At 31.0% G+C, this 18,128-nt stretch overlaps 2 protein-coding genes across 5 annotated transcripts; one reads left to right on the forward strand and one right to left on the reverse strand.

The window, feature by feature from the left end:
- The first annotated feature begins 4,558 nt into the window (after positions 1-4,558).
- Positions 4,559-11,485, forward strand: LOC137810102 (filament-like plant protein 7). 4 transcript variants are annotated; one of them, XM_090298052.1, is made up of 8 exons: positions 4,586-4,716; positions 4,851-4,940; positions 5,229-5,314; positions 6,066-6,188; positions 6,558-6,702; positions 6,837-9,300; positions 9,413-9,464; positions 10,918-11,485. In XM_090298052.1, exons 4-8 carry the CDS (start codon positions 6,096-6,098, stop codon positions 11,389-11,391), a joined length of 3,228 nt encoding a protein of 1,075 aa, XP_090154178.1. In that variant the 5' UTR covers positions 4,586-4,716; positions 4,851-4,940; positions 5,229-5,314; positions 6,066-6,095; the 3' UTR covers positions 11,392-11,485. The 4 variants fall into 4 exon arrangements, with proteins under 4 accessions (XP_068467331.1, XP_090154178.1, XP_068467332.1 ...); XM_068611230.2 differs by lacking the exon at positions 5,229-5,314 and having other exon boundaries at positions 4,559-4,716; XM_068611231.2 differs by lacking the exon at positions 5,229-5,314 and having other exon boundaries at positions 6,021-6,188.
- Positions 11,486-12,553: 1,068 nt separating this feature from the next.
- Positions 12,554-15,101, reverse strand: LOC137810103 (protein IN CHLOROPLAST ATPASE BIOGENESIS, chloroplastic). The gene is made up of 11 exons (XM_068611234.2): positions 14,652-15,101; positions 14,490-14,573; positions 14,259-14,333; positions 14,137-14,179; positions 13,998-14,055; positions 13,735-13,902; positions 13,601-13,663; positions 13,418-13,512; positions 13,231-13,312; positions 13,002-13,112; positions 12,554-12,881 (listed from the first exon to the last, which is right to left on the reverse strand). Exons 1-11 carry the CDS (start codon positions 14,773-14,775, stop codon positions 12,741-12,743), a joined length of 1,044 nt encoding a protein of 347 aa, XP_068467335.2. The 5' UTR covers positions 14,776-15,101; the 3' UTR covers positions 12,554-12,740.
- Between the last annotated feature and the right edge of the window lie 3,027 nt (positions 15,102-18,128).

An 18,128-nucleotide genomic window follows, 5' to 3' on the forward strand; every position in this document is an offset into this window, starting at 1 on the left:
AAATAGAAACTAATTTTAGAGATAAAAAGTAATTAGTTACTATAGTGATTAAATTAGATACCATTTTAGAAAAAAAAAATGGTTTCTAAATTAGTTTATATTAATGTTAAATAGTTTCTAAATTAGTATCTAATTAACTACCAATGTTTTAACTACCAATTATTTATATTTTAAATTTGGTAACAAAAATCTTGGTAGCTAATTAGATATCAATTTAGAACCATTTAACAATAATATAAACTAATTTAGAAACCAAAAGTTTTTTTAGTTTCTAAAATGATCTCTAATTTAGTCACTATAGCAACTAATTATTTTTTATCTCTAAAATTGGTTTTTATTTCATGATTTTCTTGTAGTCTTCGTCCTCGAAGAATGAACTATTTCATTTATTAGTGATGAAAACATTGTGAGTGTAAAGTTTATTTTATAAGGTTAAATTAAATTTAAAGTTTATTTCTTAATATGATATCAGAGTCATCTAAAGTCTATCATAACGAGAATTTATCGAACTTCTATTGGATCATCCACAAATATATAGTCTCATAATGTTTCACATACTATATAAGTAAGCCTAAAACTCATATTTATAAATCAATTTTATAAGGTTGACTTAGTTCAATTTTTAATAATAAAAAAAATTAAAAGAAAGAAAAGAAAGCTTACAGAGTAATTAGAGAGAAAAAAGGAAACATTCCTTTCTTTGTTTAGGCCCCAGTTGTAGTTTAGGACCACAAGGGAACTTTAATAATCACTACTTATCAAAATATTGATCATTGGCAAAGTTGAGTCTGATAAAGTTTTGAAAGAAGGATTGAATGAGTATAATCTAATTAAGGCTTAAAAGGTGTATCTCTCTTATTAAACAATTCGTCCCTTTCCACTTTAAGTAACAACCACTCGATTTCTTTTTCCTCTTCTGCTCACAAACACTTGCTCATTTTATAATACCACACAAAAGTTTGCATTAACTTTTATCAATTATTTCAGACACTACCTGAACATAAGCAGAAAAGATATTGAAACAGATGCTACTTTACTGTTTGCTTTTTATAAAATATATATTAATCTGGATATAAAGAGAAGTTGGAGTTGATTGAATCCTACTTCTTAATTATTTAGTTTATAAGTAGAAAGGGAGAGTTTATGATTTATATTTAAAGAACTTCCAAGAAAGTTGGTGTTTCAGGCAAATTCAAATGCAAGTAAGACATTAGCAATGAGTTAAGTTGTGTAAAAGTTAGAAAATGTATAAGAAGTGTTTTGTCCTTACAATGATTCTGGTGATAAAGGAAAATGTCTGCAATTTGAAAATGGTTTTTCTTAGCCTGAAAGAAAACTGAATAGAAACAGGTAAAAGACACCAACCAGGGAAGCTTAAGTAAGAGATAAAGAGATTCATTAACTCTAATCCTAACTGAAATCAATTAGTTCTTAATCTTAAGTTTCTACTAGTTTGAAATGTACCCAACATCAATATCTTCATTAACATATATTATCATTAGTTACTAATTGCTTTATAATACCCAGTTAATATAATAATCAGACTAGTGAAAGATCTTTCTAAACACATATGTTCCTAATTTTTGTGATTTTGTTAAATTAAAAATTAATTATAATATTAATTAATGAGTAGAAGTATTATTGAATTTTGTGTCAAATATTTAGATTTAAAACAATGATTTAAATAATGTTAATTATTTAAAACGAAATAATTTTTATTGACAAATTTTATTCTAATATATATACACTTATTTAAATAAAGACATTGCATACTCAAAACATTTTTATCTTTAAAAAAAAATAATGAATATTTACATAGATAAAATAATAGATAATTTTTTTAATATTTTACTTCATAAAAAAATATTACTATAATTATAGTTTATGAATCTAAAGAATCCATTCAAATAATATACAAATCCTTTAATAAGTTATTCCATTACAAGAAAATCATGAAATAAAAACCAATTTTTAGAGACAAAAAACAATTAGTTGCTATAGTGACTAAATTAGAGATATTTTAAAGACTAAAAAAAATTTGATTTCTAAATTATTTTCTATAATTGTTAAATAATTTATAAATTGGTGTCTAATTAGCAACCACTTAACATTAATAAAAAATAAATTTAGAAATCAAAATTTTGTTAGTCTCTAAAATGGTCTTTAATTTAGTCACTATACCAACTAATTATTATTTTTTTCAAAAATTAGTTTTTATTTCATAATTTTCTTGTAGTGTTATATAGAAGAATAAAAAAACACATTGATATTTTCACTTAACGTATTCTCCCATGGAAAAAATTGTACTTCTATTATAAACATGTATTATTGTTGTAAAAAATCTAGAGTATGTCATGATTTTAACAATTTAAATATAATTAAAAATGAATGAGATTAAATCTCTATGATTAAAAATAAAAATAAATATATGTTTTTATTATTTATTATACAATTGTTTATAAAAATTAATTAATACTTTAAGGAATTAAAATTTAGATTATTAAATATTAATTAAAATATAAAAAATATTGTAAACTTTATAATTTTAATAAACTCGTAACATTATATAAAACTTCCATATATTTTTTTATAATTAATATTAATTATATTGTGGATATTATACGTAAGTAGATACAAGTATATAAAACTGAAATAATATTATGATTAAATCTGAAAATAATTATAATGTAATTAAATCTAATGAAATTTATTATATTTTCTAAATAAAGTAAGACTTTTTGAAAAAATAAAGTTTATTTTGAATTATGGATCTGAGGAAGATTTTCATACTTTTTCTTGATAGAATAATTATTAAATGTAAATAAAGAGAGAGAAAATTACACTACTGATACTCATACACATTTTACCTAATTAGTTTCAACAATTAATACAAAATAAAATCGAAAGTTAATTAACAAACATTTTACTTATTCTTAGAGTAAACTCATGTAGCGTCACATTTTGTTATCGCCAAAAAGTAGTCGTTAGAGAGAACGGAGAAAATTCTAAATTTGAATACAGAGGTTTAATTATGAGGTTAAATATGTATTTTTGTTATGATCTTGATAATCAAAGTTGTTTTAAGAGAGTAAATAATTGATTAAGCACAATAATTATTGACATATTTTTTTTAATATAATAAAAAGTCATTTTTAATATAATAATTTTCATTTTGTAATTTTGTTTAAATTCTATTCATGATTAATATGATTGAACAAGTATTTGATTTTAATAATTATTTATTGAGAGAAAAATTAACATTAATATATAATTAATCTTAAATAAACCATAAAAAATAAATAATAGAAGACTTGTTTTAAGATTAATTACATATTAACTTTAAATAAATTTATATTTAATGAATACACATAATAAACACTACAAACTAAATACATGTTCATTACTTTAATCATTAATTTTTTTAAAATAAAATTAAGGGAATTAAAATTTAAACTAAATTTATAATTTTTTATCGTATTAAAAATAAAATATGGGAATATTATTGCATTAACCAACTTTTACCCAAAATTATTTTAAATTAGTTTCTTGCATGTTGTATGCGAAGTAGGTGAAAGATTCTTCCAAAGTACTTTATTTGTTGTGTTTAATACATCTACCATTTTTTGTTATCTATTTCTTATAATGTGATTTTTTGTGGTGAATGCTATCTAAGAACAACTTTCAAGGTGATGACATTAATAATAAAAAAATGGGAATTTGAGGTACTTGAATTCTTAATCTTCTCCCAAGGTGGTCACGAGCAAGGTTTTTGGTTTTTGTCATTTGCGACTAAGACACTTATAACCTAAGGAAACAAGCATGCACAATTGGAAGAAAACAGGCATTAAAAATCCGAAAACCCTTGTTCCTTTATTTGTTTGCATTTAACACAACAACAAAACTTTTCCTTATTGAATGTGAAATTAGGATAGAGGTAGATGCCTACAAAAAAATGAATGAGGATATCAAATACAGCAGAATCAAATTAAGTAACAAGAACAGCAGAAGTAGGGTTCATGAAATTAAGTTTAGAAGAAGCAAAGAGGGGACAAACAAGAGCAATAATAGGAGGAAATTGAAACTTGTAAGGATGAAGAAAAAAGTACATCAAATACCTCACATCCATTCCACACTTTAATTATGAAATTTTGGTTTATCCTTATGAAAAATTAACCTCTAATATTTAACAAAACGTGTTCTTCTTCTTCTATGTTGTGATGCTAAGAAAATCTATGTTTATCAAATATTAAACATCAAATAAAATTTTGTGATAGCAGTGAAAAAAAGTCTAAATATTGCTGTTATGAGGATTTATAACAAACATTTTCTAACATTTCTCTTTACACATTTTTTTTACTGGGCTATAAGTATTAAAAGGTATGTAAAAAATGTGTGTACCGAACAAGGTTGTCATTAAGTATATATGTGCCAGAAACCATTGGTTAAGTGAAGCCAAATTAATCACATTAGTGCATATTAGAAAATATTAATTTTGACATGCATGTAAGTTGGGTTTTCTTTTGTTAATCTTAAAAGACATGTTTTCAATAATTTTTGCAATCAAAATTTACATTCATGGCTGTGTCTTTTTTCAGTTTGACTTTTAGTCCAGCTGGGAACACTTTACTGTCTTTTTACTTCTTTTCCCTTTTCCTGCAACCAAACTCCCCTCTTTTTTCGCTCTTTAAGGTTGGAGCTGTGGTACCCTCTGCGTCGGTAAGAAATCAAACATTGCACGTTATCGTATGATGTTCATTATTTGTGTCTCTTCCTTTAACCTTCTCAACTCCCCATTCCTTAATCCCCACTTCTATCCATTTTTCCTGTCTCCTGAACTGTCCATGCCACAGTTGAATCTCCTCGCCATTGGGTCTCAGATGTTGTTCTTTTCTCTTGGATCATCCACGTACCAGCAAAGCCTCACACTTGATTCTTAAGAGGTCAGAAACCAAAGCACACACCTTTCATTATTATGTTCTTGTTATATTGTACCATCATTTGATTCTGTTCTATAAAGAAGTTTTTTTTTTTATTTAAGAAGAATAAAGTTTCACCTTTTGGGCTTTCTGCTGAAAGGGGTTTATAGTATTTTTTTTTATAGATAAATATTAATGTGTGGAGATGTTTATTTATTTTGTGATGTATGTAACATACCTCTTTTGCATGATGGTAAGATTCTGGTCAAATCCCGTTTAGTTATTTATTTAATTTCTTTGTTTTTGAGACAGATATTTTTCTTGGAATGGCCATTGCATTCCCTGCAGCCACGCTTTGATAATACTCTCTCATTGTTAAATTCTGTTGTATACTTAAGGTATATATTATGTTTAGGTTAAAAATGAATTGACAGTTCGTGAATCAGTTTATTAACAGTTCAATTAGCTCATAATTTTTGACTTATTTGTGAAATCAACCTAGTTTAAGCTTTTACAATTGGCTCATTAGTCCATAGGCTGATTCATATATAGTATTGTAGTATCCTGTAAGAATGAATATGTATAATTACAATGTTTTGATTTAATATATATTAGCATTCCATTTTGTTTTTTGTCTCCTCAATGGGATGTTTGTTTCTCAACAGTTAACTTGAGTCAATGTGAAGTAGTTTTTTGCTTCTGCATCATTTGCTCGTTTGGATATTATGACTTGCCGATTTATGTGCGTCTCAGATATCATTCCAAAGACGCACTAAATCTTTTTAATGGAAGAGTTTGTTTTTGTTGTGATACAAATTTGAACCCAATTGATTGAGCCTTAATTTAAAGCTCAGTTGGTGCATTTACCTAGATAGGCTTTGCTCATATGATTTCCAATCCTGACTGCGGCTGAGCCATTCTTAATCCTTTTATAGCATGGCATCAATGATGAAATATTGAAATAGTGTTTCTGTATGAACACGAGCTATTATCGATTAAAAGTAGTGAAAAGTGTACATCACTTCAGGTTACTTGCATAGCAGCAATTATTTACTCAAAAGTTATCATTGTTGTGATTTATTTTTTGTTAGCTCATCCTTTCAGTTTGACTATAGTAGCATACTTCTCCTTAACGAAATCTTCATTCAGGCTTCTCACATTTGAAGCCTTCTCATCATTATGGACCATAAGTCTTGGCTTTGGGGGAAAAAATCCACACAGAAGACAATAGCAACTGACAAAACAAATCTCACTTCAAAAGAAAATGGAGAGGTAATTTAATTGTGTCTCACATCAACTGTTTCAGTTCTCATTATATATATTTTAAACTTCTCATGAAGGCCACCGAAAATTTATGTTCATGTATTGATTAAGACGGCTACTGTAGTGTTCCTTCCCCTTCAATGCCTCACATCTTGAGTGGACTAATTAGTAAAGGTATTAATCCAGAAGGGCTTTTTTTCCTGTGCCCTTGATCTTGAAATATTTTGTAATTACAAAATGGACAAATTAATTGTTTATGTATTTAGTTGTTAGAAGAAACCTGGAATTTTCTTCCCCAGAGTTTTGTGAAATATAATGCTTTCTTTATTATTTGCTAAAATAGTTAGTACTTTTGTCTTGTTTGCCTTGCTGTTTTAGGTACAGGAACCTCTATCTGATAAAGAAAAATTGGAGAAAGACTTAAAAAGATTAAATGATAAGCTTGCTTTTACAGTTTCTGAATGTACTGCTAAAGATGAGCAGCTGAAGAAACAAACAAAAATTGTTGAAGAAGCAGTGGCAGGTAATGTTTATGCATTGCTGTGTGTGTTTGTTTATCCTTTCCCTTCACTTTGCGAATTTGAACAATAATAATCATAGATTATTTATTATTCTTAGAGTAGTTTTACCAGTCTCTCATTAAAGATTCCTTTGAAGGATGGGAGAAGGCAGAAGCTGAAATATTTTCTATGAAGCAACATCTTGAGGAATCAATACGGCAGCAATTAGTTTATGAAGAAAGAGCGGCCCAATTGGATGGTGCGCTCAAGGAATGCATGCAACAGTTACGTTTTGTTAGAGAAGAGCAAGAGCAAAGGATGCATGATGCTGTGATAAAAGTTTCTAAAGAATTCGAAGAGACACGCACAGTTTTGGAGGAGCAACTATCAGAGACCAGTAAAGGGCTTGCTAAATCTGGGGTTGAAAATTCTCGTCTTAATAAATCTATTATCGCTAAAGGAAATTTGATTGAAGATTTGAAAAGACAATTGGCTCATACAGAGGCTGATCATAATGCATTGATGATTAGATTAGAGTCCATGGAGAGAGATAATGCTTCCCTGAAGTATGAAACTCAAGTACTTGAAAAGGAACTTGCTATCCGGAATGAGGAAAGAGAATTTAATCGTAGAACAGCTGATGCTTCTCATAAGCAGCACTCACAGAGTGTTAAAAAAATTGCCAAGTTAGAATCAGAATGTCAGAGGCTGCGTGTTCTTGTACAAAAACGATTGCCAAGTCAAGCTTCCTTGGCAAAAATAAAAAATGAATTTGAAATGTTGGAACAGGATTCACTTCAAATGAGAACGAAACACTTGAACTCAACCAGTTTAGTGGTTGAATCTGCACTTGACAGTTCCGAGACTGCCATTAGAAGAATGACTACTTTGACTGAGCAGCTAAATGCAGTGGAAGAAGAAAACAAGACATTGAAAGAATCACTAAATAGGAAAATAAATGAAGTCCAATTCTCAAGAGTAATGCTTGCTCGCACGGCTTCTAAACTGATGCGACTTGAGTCAGAGATTGAATCTAGAGGCCATGAAACCTTGGAGCAGCCTAGAAGTAATCTTGCATGTCGAGATTTATCTTTGTCATCAATGTCTGACATTGGCAGTGATGACAAGGTTAGCTGTGCTGACTCCTGGGCTTCTGCATTGATTTCGGAATTGGAGCACTTTAGAAGTATACGGCAGAAGGAATCATTCTCATGCAAAAGTGTTGGACCCTCAGATATAAGCCTAATGGATGACTTCCTTGAAATGGAAAAATTAGCAGTGGTCTCTGTTGAAAATGCCACTGAAATTTCGCATGCTTCTGTAGAAGAAAACAATGAAATAGATGGCTTCTCAAAGACTAGACTGAACCAGATTGGCTTTGGAGTAACAGGTAAGGAGATTGTTCCTGTGTCTGATCATCTGTCAGAGTTCTCCATATCAAATCAGGAATCATGTTCCAATGACATGTTAAAGGGAGATATTCCTGGTTGGCTCCTGGAAGTAGTTAAAATGATAATGGATCAAAACTGTGTCACTCATAAGAACCTCGATGACATACGTGAGGATATTAGATTGGCTTTGAGCTATCTAAAAATTACGGATCAATATAGGTTTGATTCAAGCAAAGGATCAGGTCACTTTGATGGATCTAAGCCTCTCCATTTTAGTCAGCACACTTCATGGGAACCTTTGAATAATTCTGTGGAAGATCTGTGTGGTACTGATGCTGAGATTTTATCAATAAAGGGAACTGAACAGCAATCTCAAAGGGATATGGGCCAGTCAATAGGTAAGATAATTGAGCTTATTGAAGGGATTAGCATGCCTGCTGAGGATTATGATAATTCAGATTCTCTGTACAAAAGAGATGAAAATATCCGTACACACAAGAGTCAAGGAATGCCTACAGGCTACATGGTCCGTGTTTTCCAGTGGAAAACATCTGAACTAAGTAGTGTCCTGCAGCAATTTCTCCGTGTGTGTTACGATTTACTTAATAACAAGGCTGATCATGAAAAATTTGCTACAGAACTGACTACAGCCTTGGATTGGATTATGAATCACTGCTTTTCACTTCAGGATGTTTCTAGTATGAGGGATGCCATTAAAAAACAATTTGAATGGGATGAGACACTAAGTGAAAACGAAGTTGAAATGGGGATGTTTACAGATGCATATAAGTTGCATCTTACTAGAGAACAGTTATCATGTCTGCCTGCGCTAACTAATTCAGATTGTCATGATGTTCCAACTAAAGAGATGCCATATGTTGACAAGGAAGAAATTAAAAATATTGAAGATAAAGTAATCAGTTCTGAATCTGAGAAGGAAGCCTTGGAAGGGATGCTCCAATCAGCTACAAATCAACTTCAAGAATCAGAGAAGACTATTGGCGGCTTGAGATTGGAGTTACAAACTGTGAAAGAAGTGAATAGAATACTTGAGGATCAAATACAAAATCATGAATTCATAAATGCAGATCTTGACACTCAGCTTACAGAAACCGAACTACAAGAGGCTAATCACAGGGTTTTAGCATTAGAAGTGGAACTGGAGAACAAAAATCAATATTGTGAAGAATTAGAGACCAGATGTGTTGAACTTCAGCTCCAGTTTGAAAGGTATCCATAATCTAATCTTTCAATACTTATTACTATAAGATATGATTTTCAAACATTTAGTTTTTAATCTCTTATTTGAAGATTGACACTCACATCAAATTTATATTCACAGCATGACAAAGAAAGACAATGACATTAATCAGAAAGATGAGCCACTGCAAACTGTAAGCTCTTCTCAATCCCATTTTATTCCTGTTTTGTCTTTACTATATATGGCATTCTGAAAGATTTAATCAATTTGAAGCACTTTCATCTAGATATAGATTTGGCATTGAATAATATATAATTCTGAGGCTAACTTGGATTTTAAAACTAAATTGGGAGATCCCAAATTGGAGGATGATGAACAAATTACTTCTTCAGTTCATTGATTGTTTTTAAGTGCTTTTGAAGCATTGAATGCCAAAACTATATCCAATATACAATTCTCCTAAATCTAAGAAATAGCATGGAAATACCCAAGTCCTAGGCTGCTGTGATTTTAGTCTGGGAAGCTGGAATAGGATTTTAGATTAGTCATGAAACGAGACAATAATTTCAGGAGGCTATTTTATCTTTTTTGCATTTATGCAGAAAATATTAACAAAAATGTTTCCCTTTTTCGTTTTTACTTTTGATGAAGGTACTAAATTATACTTCTTACAAATGTTACCTACTGTTGTGACTTAGTAACTTAACGGATCAGGAATATCTAACTGAAGTAGTCTGATCGATGTGTCCATCTATCATACCATTTCTAACAATCAATCAGGATCCCCATACTTCCTGTTGCCACTATATCATAGCCTTTAGCAACTGTTAGATATGAACTTGTAGCAGAACACTAAATGTTCTTTCAGACTAAGATTGTAAATGATGGATGAATAATATGGTTGATGAAGGTAGAGATCCCTCCTCTTTTATTTTTTATACTGCTTCACTAGACTTCATTGTTAGATGAATGCTAGTTAGCTCCAAATTTCATAAATCTGACTATATGCTCTGATTCCCTTGTTTGGAAATCTATATGCTCTCTTTTGAGACCAAGCAATAAAACTCAGGCAAAGCCTTCCCTCCATAATTTTAGCTACCTGTACAGAATAAGTTATGAATCAGTAGTGTTGTGGGATGGACAGAAGAAAGTCAGTTCCACTAGGAAACAATTTCTAAGACCATAAATAAGCAGTAGCGCCACTCTCTTTAACACCTAATTCTTTCTTTATTATTGGTTGAAACTGATCAGAAATCACTAATTTTAGTAGATCTCACTTCTCATTTAATAAACCACTCCTGATTTAGAAATAAAACCCACCAAATTTTGCGATTTCAATGAATTTCAGCCAATAATACATACAGGTGTTAGAAAGATTGTTAGGGAGAGTATTGATAGCATTTCTCCTAGCTGAATCCTTTAACAAATGGATACAAATAAATGAAAATGAAGCCTGATTCTATGCTTAATGTTTGGAGAGTATTGATCATACAAAGTGGCAAAAACTGAGAAAAGCAAGAGCCACCTACCCTTGTGTATGAAGAATTGCTACCATTTGGTATGGTATAAACTTAACAACACCATTATGCAGTAACTAAAATATTGACTTGATTGCTTACATGTGCATATCTATCCGGCTCCTGCAGGACTGGGAGATAACAGCCGCCTCCGAAAAGTTGGCAGAGTGTCAAGAAACCATTCTTAACCTTGGGAAGCAGTTGAAGGCATTAGCTGCACCAAAGGATGTCTCCCTTTTTGACAATGCCATTGCCACGCAACGTCATACAGTTACAAACACGAGTTCTGTCCCCCTGAAAGAAATGAAAGTGAAAACTCGATCTTCTCTGTTTGATCAGATGGTGGCAGATGGTGGTACTAAAGCAAATGTAGGTGTTATCACAGCAAGTGAAACAAGCTCCAATCCCATCAGCATTCCTGGTTTCAAACAGCCCCTGGAAAAGGTTTTACTTTTGAATGGACTTAAAGGCCAGGAAGACACTGCTAGTGTTAATTCTTTGGCCATCGTGCCTACCAAGAAATCTGGTGGTAGAAATTTTTGGAGAAGGCTATTTGGGAGAAAGAAATCCAAAAAGAAAGCACAGTTTTCGTTGAACACATGAAAAGCATTTGTAGTGCTGTTTTAGTAATTCCTGAGACAGGGTAACAATTATATCTTTGCTATATATTTCTAATGGAGTGATGTTTGTTGTCTTTGGTCTTGGCTCTCTTGTTTATACTACTGAAAATTAACTGCTGAAAATTCAAAGTTATTGGATGAATGAAACAGTTGTACACTTACCAGGTTTTGTGAGCTCGTGTCAATCTTGCTATAACTTTTTTCTACGTGTTGGGCTAGAGTTATAACAAATTGGGCTTTCTGTGTAAATTTTATTGATGAAATAATTACTAAAGGATGTAAGTTGGAAATTTCAAATAGACTATATATAAAGACATTTTATAATGTATATAAAAACTTTCTAATATATCCATTTGACTATATAGTGTATCTTGTTTGAGCGCAAGTATATTTGTTTAAGGGTGAGTTTGTACTAAATTGAATTTGCAAAAATAGCTTTCGATATTTTGTTCCAAACCTAGTTAAGATAAAATTCAACTTACAATTGGATCAAATAAAAATAAATAAAAGCCTTCTCAGTTTTACTTTTTGAATGGATGTTGGAGGCCATACAACTCTAAATTTGAGTAAGTTCGTGTGAACTTAATTTTGCATTATCTTTCTTTATAATATCAGTTTCTATTAAAAACAATTGTGATCAACAAATATTTATCATAATTATTTTTGAGAATATTTTTAAACAAAGATCTTTAAACATAAAATTTATTATTTATATAATTTTACACTAAAAAGAGAGATAAGATCGCCACTATTTAGAATGAGATTTTCTATAAAAACTTTCAAAATAATAATAAAAGGCTTATATTTTAAATTCTCTCCCACTAAACAAAATTAATTGAGACTAACGAAAAGATATTTAAAATCTTTAAATGACATAAATGTTTGGTGTTTGGTAAAAGATACATCTACGTGTGATAAGTAGCTTCGACCAGAAGATGAAAAAAAAGAGTTCCAAGCTAATAATCACTAAAGCTTAACAAGTTACTACTGGCACTGACGTAGGCTTCGATTAGCTTCCACACTAATTTACTTGGCCAATCTGCAATAACATGATAAGTATTGATTGCAGGAATAGGGAATGTAAATAATCAAACAATGACATCTATTTTTGCATGTAGCGCGGAAAAACAAAATAAACAAGCATCTGAGGAATTCAGGTTAAAATTGACTGATTGCAATGAAATGAGAATTCAAGGAAAAAATATCAAAACCTGCGGAATAAATCGTATAATTTTCCTCTAATTATTTCCAAAACTTCATAAGAAGCACTGGACATGCCAAAATAAACATGCACCGAAGCATGTTGGAGAGAAAAAAAATCAGTTAATTAAATCAATCTCTATAAAGTATAAATTTTGCAACATCCGGAAGTCCTGCTTCCTCGTAACATTTGGCTATCCGCTCTAAGTAGCCATCCCATTCTCCCTCTACAGAAGCCAAATCCAACAAGAAAGCCGCCTCATCTAGTACAACCTGCAGTTGATTTAAAGATAAAAGCAAGATCAGCAAACACCCCAGCCATGAATGTTTGATGCTATAGACATGAATTAGATATTCAAATTAAATTAACAAATGGTTCACAATATGTTGCACCTGTGCGGGGGCCTTTCCTTTTTTAAGATCTTCTTGCCTTCCCTCTTCGGTCACCTTCTCTTTAATGTACTCAATTTGCTCATCATCCCATTGGGCTATATTAGCTACGTCCTAAACAAAAGATGAAAATGACAAAAAGGGTAACACAGGAAAGTATGTACAGAAAGAAAAGAGATTGGGCACAATTTTACAGTTAAACCAGAAAACCAAACTGAGGATGATTTCATACCTCATACTTGCAACCCAGAGTCCACCACGGTGATTTCAAAGCTCCCCTAGCAGCATCTTTAGCTTCTACTTTACGCCCAACCCTGTAGAAAATTATTAAAAAGAAAGGCAGCAGAAGATGAAAACAGTAAGCTCAGTTTTCCCATCTTGAACAACTTGAAGAAGTATCGGAAAATGTTAATACCAACCTCAGCAAAACCTCCGCATTGAACACAAAAGGTCGAGCAAATCCTGGAAAATGCTCCTTGTTGGTATAAAATTCTCCAGTTACCAATGCCGAAACCTTCCCATACACAGACATAATCAACATGCATAAACTTGTACGAATGGCTAATAATTGAGTTGCAAACTAAAATGCAACGGAGTCTTACATGATCTCCTTCCTCAAAATGCCGCATCACTTTGCGCTCTATGATATCTGGAAATATACCGACCTGAAAACAAGTTAGGTTCGTGCATGATTTTCCACGAAGGTCAAAAACACTGTCTGAAATTTTGTTAATACCTTTTTCAGAAGATAGACATCAAGGTTAGAAATTCCAGACTCTGCAAAATCACCAGTTCTGTAAAGTTTCTTCCCAGCATCACCCGAAGCATTAAATACCGCTTCATTTCTCTCTTGACTGTTCTTTGCATCTTCCTCAACTATCATACGGTGTATAAATTGGTCTACCTGCAAGTTGAAAATAGACAGTTGAAATTGATTCCCAATTAATCAACATCACAATGAAGTAAAACCAAACACAGTGATGCAGTGACTCCACTTACACTCTTAGCTAAAAGCCATACTCCATGTTTTCTTACTTCCACCACTGGCATTTCCATCCTGCAGGTGTTTGTTCATAACCATGAGATGATTCAAACAGTAGTAAGTAAACCACGGCAGAGAACAGCCATTGAGCCTTACTCGGGTGGAGCCGTGGGCCACCGCAGCAGTGCAGTCACATCACCTACCAAGAAAGCAGTCACAAACAGTGCTGAACTTGAAAATTTCTCACAGTACATAACTCGTTAACCCTAAACCCATACCAGAACTATTTTTTGACAGTGGAATAGCAAGAGGTATTAATCCTTGCCTGGCACCCGGTGAGACAATAGTTTCACCTGTTAAATACAAAAGCATAACAAAAATTAAACCTAATTAGATTATTAAAATCACTCCTCAGAGGAAGGAATTCAAAACACATCTCTACCAAAATAAAGACAAAATAAAGATTCACGGTTATCCTAAACTTAAGATTCATGAAGGAATTGATTTACCTCTGGTTTTCAAAATACTTAGCAGATGTGAAAGATGTTGAGGAGGCTGAGTCGCAGCTACATCCTTCACGAAAGAAACGTGGTCTACGGAGGAAGAATGAAAATGAGAAATGAAAAGAAAAGTGCGAAACGGTTTAAAGGATAAGAACAAAAATGCATTACCAGAAATGGAAGAGTAGGAGGAAGAAGAAGAAACGCGGAGGGAAATTCTGCGGCGGCGGAGAAGCAGAGGCACGACTCTGCCACGTGGAGCTCCGCCGTATAAGACCACGCCGCCGATCTTCATTGTCTATTCGCCTCATTTGATCCCATTCTCCCTCCCTTTATCTATTTTTCTTTTTTTTTCTCCGAAAAAACATTGCCACATAAAACGAAAGGTGAGTTGATATTCCAGCAAAAACAGTTAAAACATGGGAAGATTATTTTTCTAAGAAAATAATTATATATTAATAATGTAAAATAATATAAATATACAAAGAGAAAACTGAAAAATGTGTAAAAAAAAATCTAAATTGGTAATAGTTATAAATAAAGTAAAATAACTATTTGTTGAGAGGAGAAGTAAAGGTTGTGATAGAGAAATGGCAGCAACAAAATAATGAAAGTAGTTACAATGATAACATGGTGGTTCTCAATATATAAATGGAGGAAGAAAGAAAATCAAATCATGAAAAATGAAAGAGAGAAAAGATGCAATGAAATATTTGGACCAACTTATTTTATAAATTTATGGAAAATAAGAAAAATGTATGAAATAAATTAGTTTATATAAACACATTTGTATATTTTTTTATTTTTTAAAAATTTGTATATAAATTAACTTTATCAATTCATAAAGAAATCCATTTAAAAAAAAACTTATGAAAGATAGTGGAAAAGCTCATTCAATGCCTCCTGCATTGGGGATAAGATTATTTATTTTCACAGATTCTGAGACACATCAAATGGCATCACTGACTTCTATTGGACATCGATTGACGTTTCCAATTACACAGAGAAAAGAAAAATATAGGAATTAAATTGATTGATGTATAAGAATGAAAAAATAGTTTCATTATTTAGCTATTTTTATTGACATTATTTATTTACTATTATAAAAACATCTAGAAAAATGTTTTATTAACATTTTTTCTCAGTAACAGATACTTTACACCACTTGCGTGACATTAATTGACGTTGCAGACGTGATATTTAGTGAGGATGTGACACTGACTCTATATTATAATATATGACATGTAGCACACACAAAACTGGTTACCCGTGTGGTTGTAAGTGGTTACTTATGTAACACACGCAAAATTGGTTACCTATGTATCTGTAAGTGGTTACTTATGTGAGGTTTATGTCACCCACTCTTCATAAAAGAAAATCAATTTTTTTAATAAGAACCATATATTACATCGGTTAAATGACTTAACCGGTGTAATAACCCTACCAGAACTACCCAGACACAAGTTCCTCCACATATACTGGCACACAGAGAATTGGTTACCCGTGTGTCTGTAAGTGGTTACGTATGTAACATTTGTGGTCACCCACTCTTCATGAAAAAAAAATCAAATTTTTTTAATAAAAAATCATGTATTACATCGGTTATATGACTTAACCGATGTAAAAATCATATATTACATCGGTTAGATGGCTTAATCGATGTAATAACCCTACTATAATTGGTTACCCAACCACATCTTCCTCCACATATACTGGCACACGCAAAACTGGTTACCGGTGTATCTGTAAGTGGTTACCTATGTGATGTTTATGACCCACTAACTCTTTATGAAAAAAAAATCATTTTTTTTAATATAGATGATATATTACATCGGTTAAGTCGTCTAACCGATGTAATATAAGTCATTGTGAGTAAAAAAAAATATATTACACCGGTTGTTTTTAAGAATCGATGTAATATATATTTTTTATCCTATTTTGAAGCTTGCTCATTCGTACACAATCTTACTCTGTCACATAATTATCATGTTTGCAGCGTCAAATGTGTGTCAATGTGCAGAGATGTCAATATATCAGGACTGAAACATTTATTATTTATTCGTTTTTAAACCATAAATATTATTTTTATTATTATTAATATTGCTGATGTTGTTTTACTACTTTATTCCAGAAAGAAAAAATTGAATTGTTATGTGTAGTATTATTGACACCATTTCATAACTTAAGACTTTTGGATTAATCTATTATTCTCAATTCATAACTCATTAATCATGGAAAAATGTATATTTCCCCCTTTCAATAAATTAAATACTAATTTATTTAGCTATATTCTAAATTAGTTTGATATTTTGAAAGAATTTAATCAGATATATAAAGTACGCTATTTAATAAACTTTTAACTTATATTTATTTCCTTTATATTATCATCTTTTGTATTTTAATATATATTTTGTTATTAAAATTTATTTATATAGTAAAATTAATATAAATATATCTTTTTATGGTGTTTTAAATTTATTTACTGTCTTATTAATTTATAAGTTATGAATTTATCAACTAATAATTAGTTTATCAATTGTAAACTATTTTTTCAGCTATCCGTTGATTTATAAATTAGTTTTTTCATATAAGTTGTTTTACTTAACATATCCACGTAAATTAGTTTTTTTTGACACGGTTTTATTACATTTGAATTACAAAACTTGGTGTGAGCTTTATTTCAAATGTTGAAATTAAGTATTTTTAAGTTTAATAACATTTTTATTAAAATAATTATATTTTTAATTAAACTTTATTGTTAATAATTTTCAAATATGCAGAAATAATTGTTAAATAATTATAAATATTTCACCTACCAATTATTTTCAACCAATTCATTAAGATTTAATTAATTTAGTCAAAGGTATCTGCTTATCAATATATAAATTCTTTAGATATGATAAAGAGACATTTGATATACTTAATTAGGAATATAAGTTAATCAATTAAAATTAACGAACAATTAATTTCAAGTGGAAGAAGAAGATACAAATAATTATAGCTTATTAAAACATGGAATTAGTTTTTTTTAATAGGAAAAAACAAATCTTAATTGTCAAATGTTTTGGAGCCTAAATTAAGAGCTCTATTGTTTTACCATTTGTTCTTTCACGATTTCATTATTTTACTTCATACCAAACAACCATAACTAATTGAAGATTTGTAAACAAATAAAACTCAATATTACAATTTTATATATTTTTTACCGATATGACCGACTGAGATGTGATGACGTGTCTCGATCTCCTTATTCGAGATGACCAAGGCACACGTTGACGTGTTCATGCTTGATCGAACTAGCCGACACATCACGCACGGTCTGACTGATAGACACGTATAACCATTAACGCTCAAATCAAGGTTAGTGAAGTTAAACTATCATTAAGAATTATGTAATTCAACCTTAAGTGTGATATAATAATATAAATAGCACACATTCCAATAAACAATGTACGTCATTTATTACGGAACACCTACCTGAGTGTCGATCACCCGCTTTACTAACTTGAGCGTAGAAGTGTCTTTCAGGTACCGCATTTGGTATTCACCCGAGACTGATGACCAAATAAGATACACGAAGCGCGAGAAGGATCCCAGCCAAGCACCTAGTAACCTGCCCAATCAAAGGAGGAAGACGAAAACTGCAAT

This window comes from Phaseolus vulgaris, chromosome 2, assembly GCF_051622355.1.
Source record: "Phaseolus vulgaris cultivar YP4 chromosome 2, ASM5162235v1, whole genome shotgun sequence".
Lineage (NCBI taxonomy): Eukaryota > Viridiplantae > Streptophyta > Magnoliopsida > Fabales > Fabaceae > Phaseolus > Phaseolus vulgaris.

Bases quoted from the DNA above. Each gene is read 5' to 3' on its own strand.
- LOC137810102 (XM_068611230.2), top strand. From the start codon at position 6,096: ATGGACCATAAGTCTTGGCTTTGGGGGAAAAAATCCACACAGAAGACA. The intron at 9,301-9,412 runs GTATCCATAATC...TTATATTCACAG, and splicing joins CTTCAGCTCCAGTTTGAAAG to CATGACAAAGAAAGACAATG. The intron at 9,465-10,917 runs GTAAGCTCTTCT...CGGCTCCTGCAG, and splicing joins AAGATGAGCCACTGCAAACT to GACTGGGAGATAACAGCCGC.
- LOC137810103 (XM_068611234.2), bottom strand. From the start codon at position 14,775: ATGAAGATCGGCGGCGTGGTCTTATACGGCGGAGCTCCACGTGGCAGA. The intron at 13,113-13,230 runs GTATGAAATCAT...TCTTTTGTTTAG, and splicing joins CTCTGGGTTGCAAGTATGAG to GACGTAGCTAATATAGCCCA. The intron at 12,882-13,001 runs GTGCAACATATT...AATCAACTGCAG, and splicing joins AAGGAAAGGCCCCCGCACAG to GTTGTACTAGATGAGGCGGC.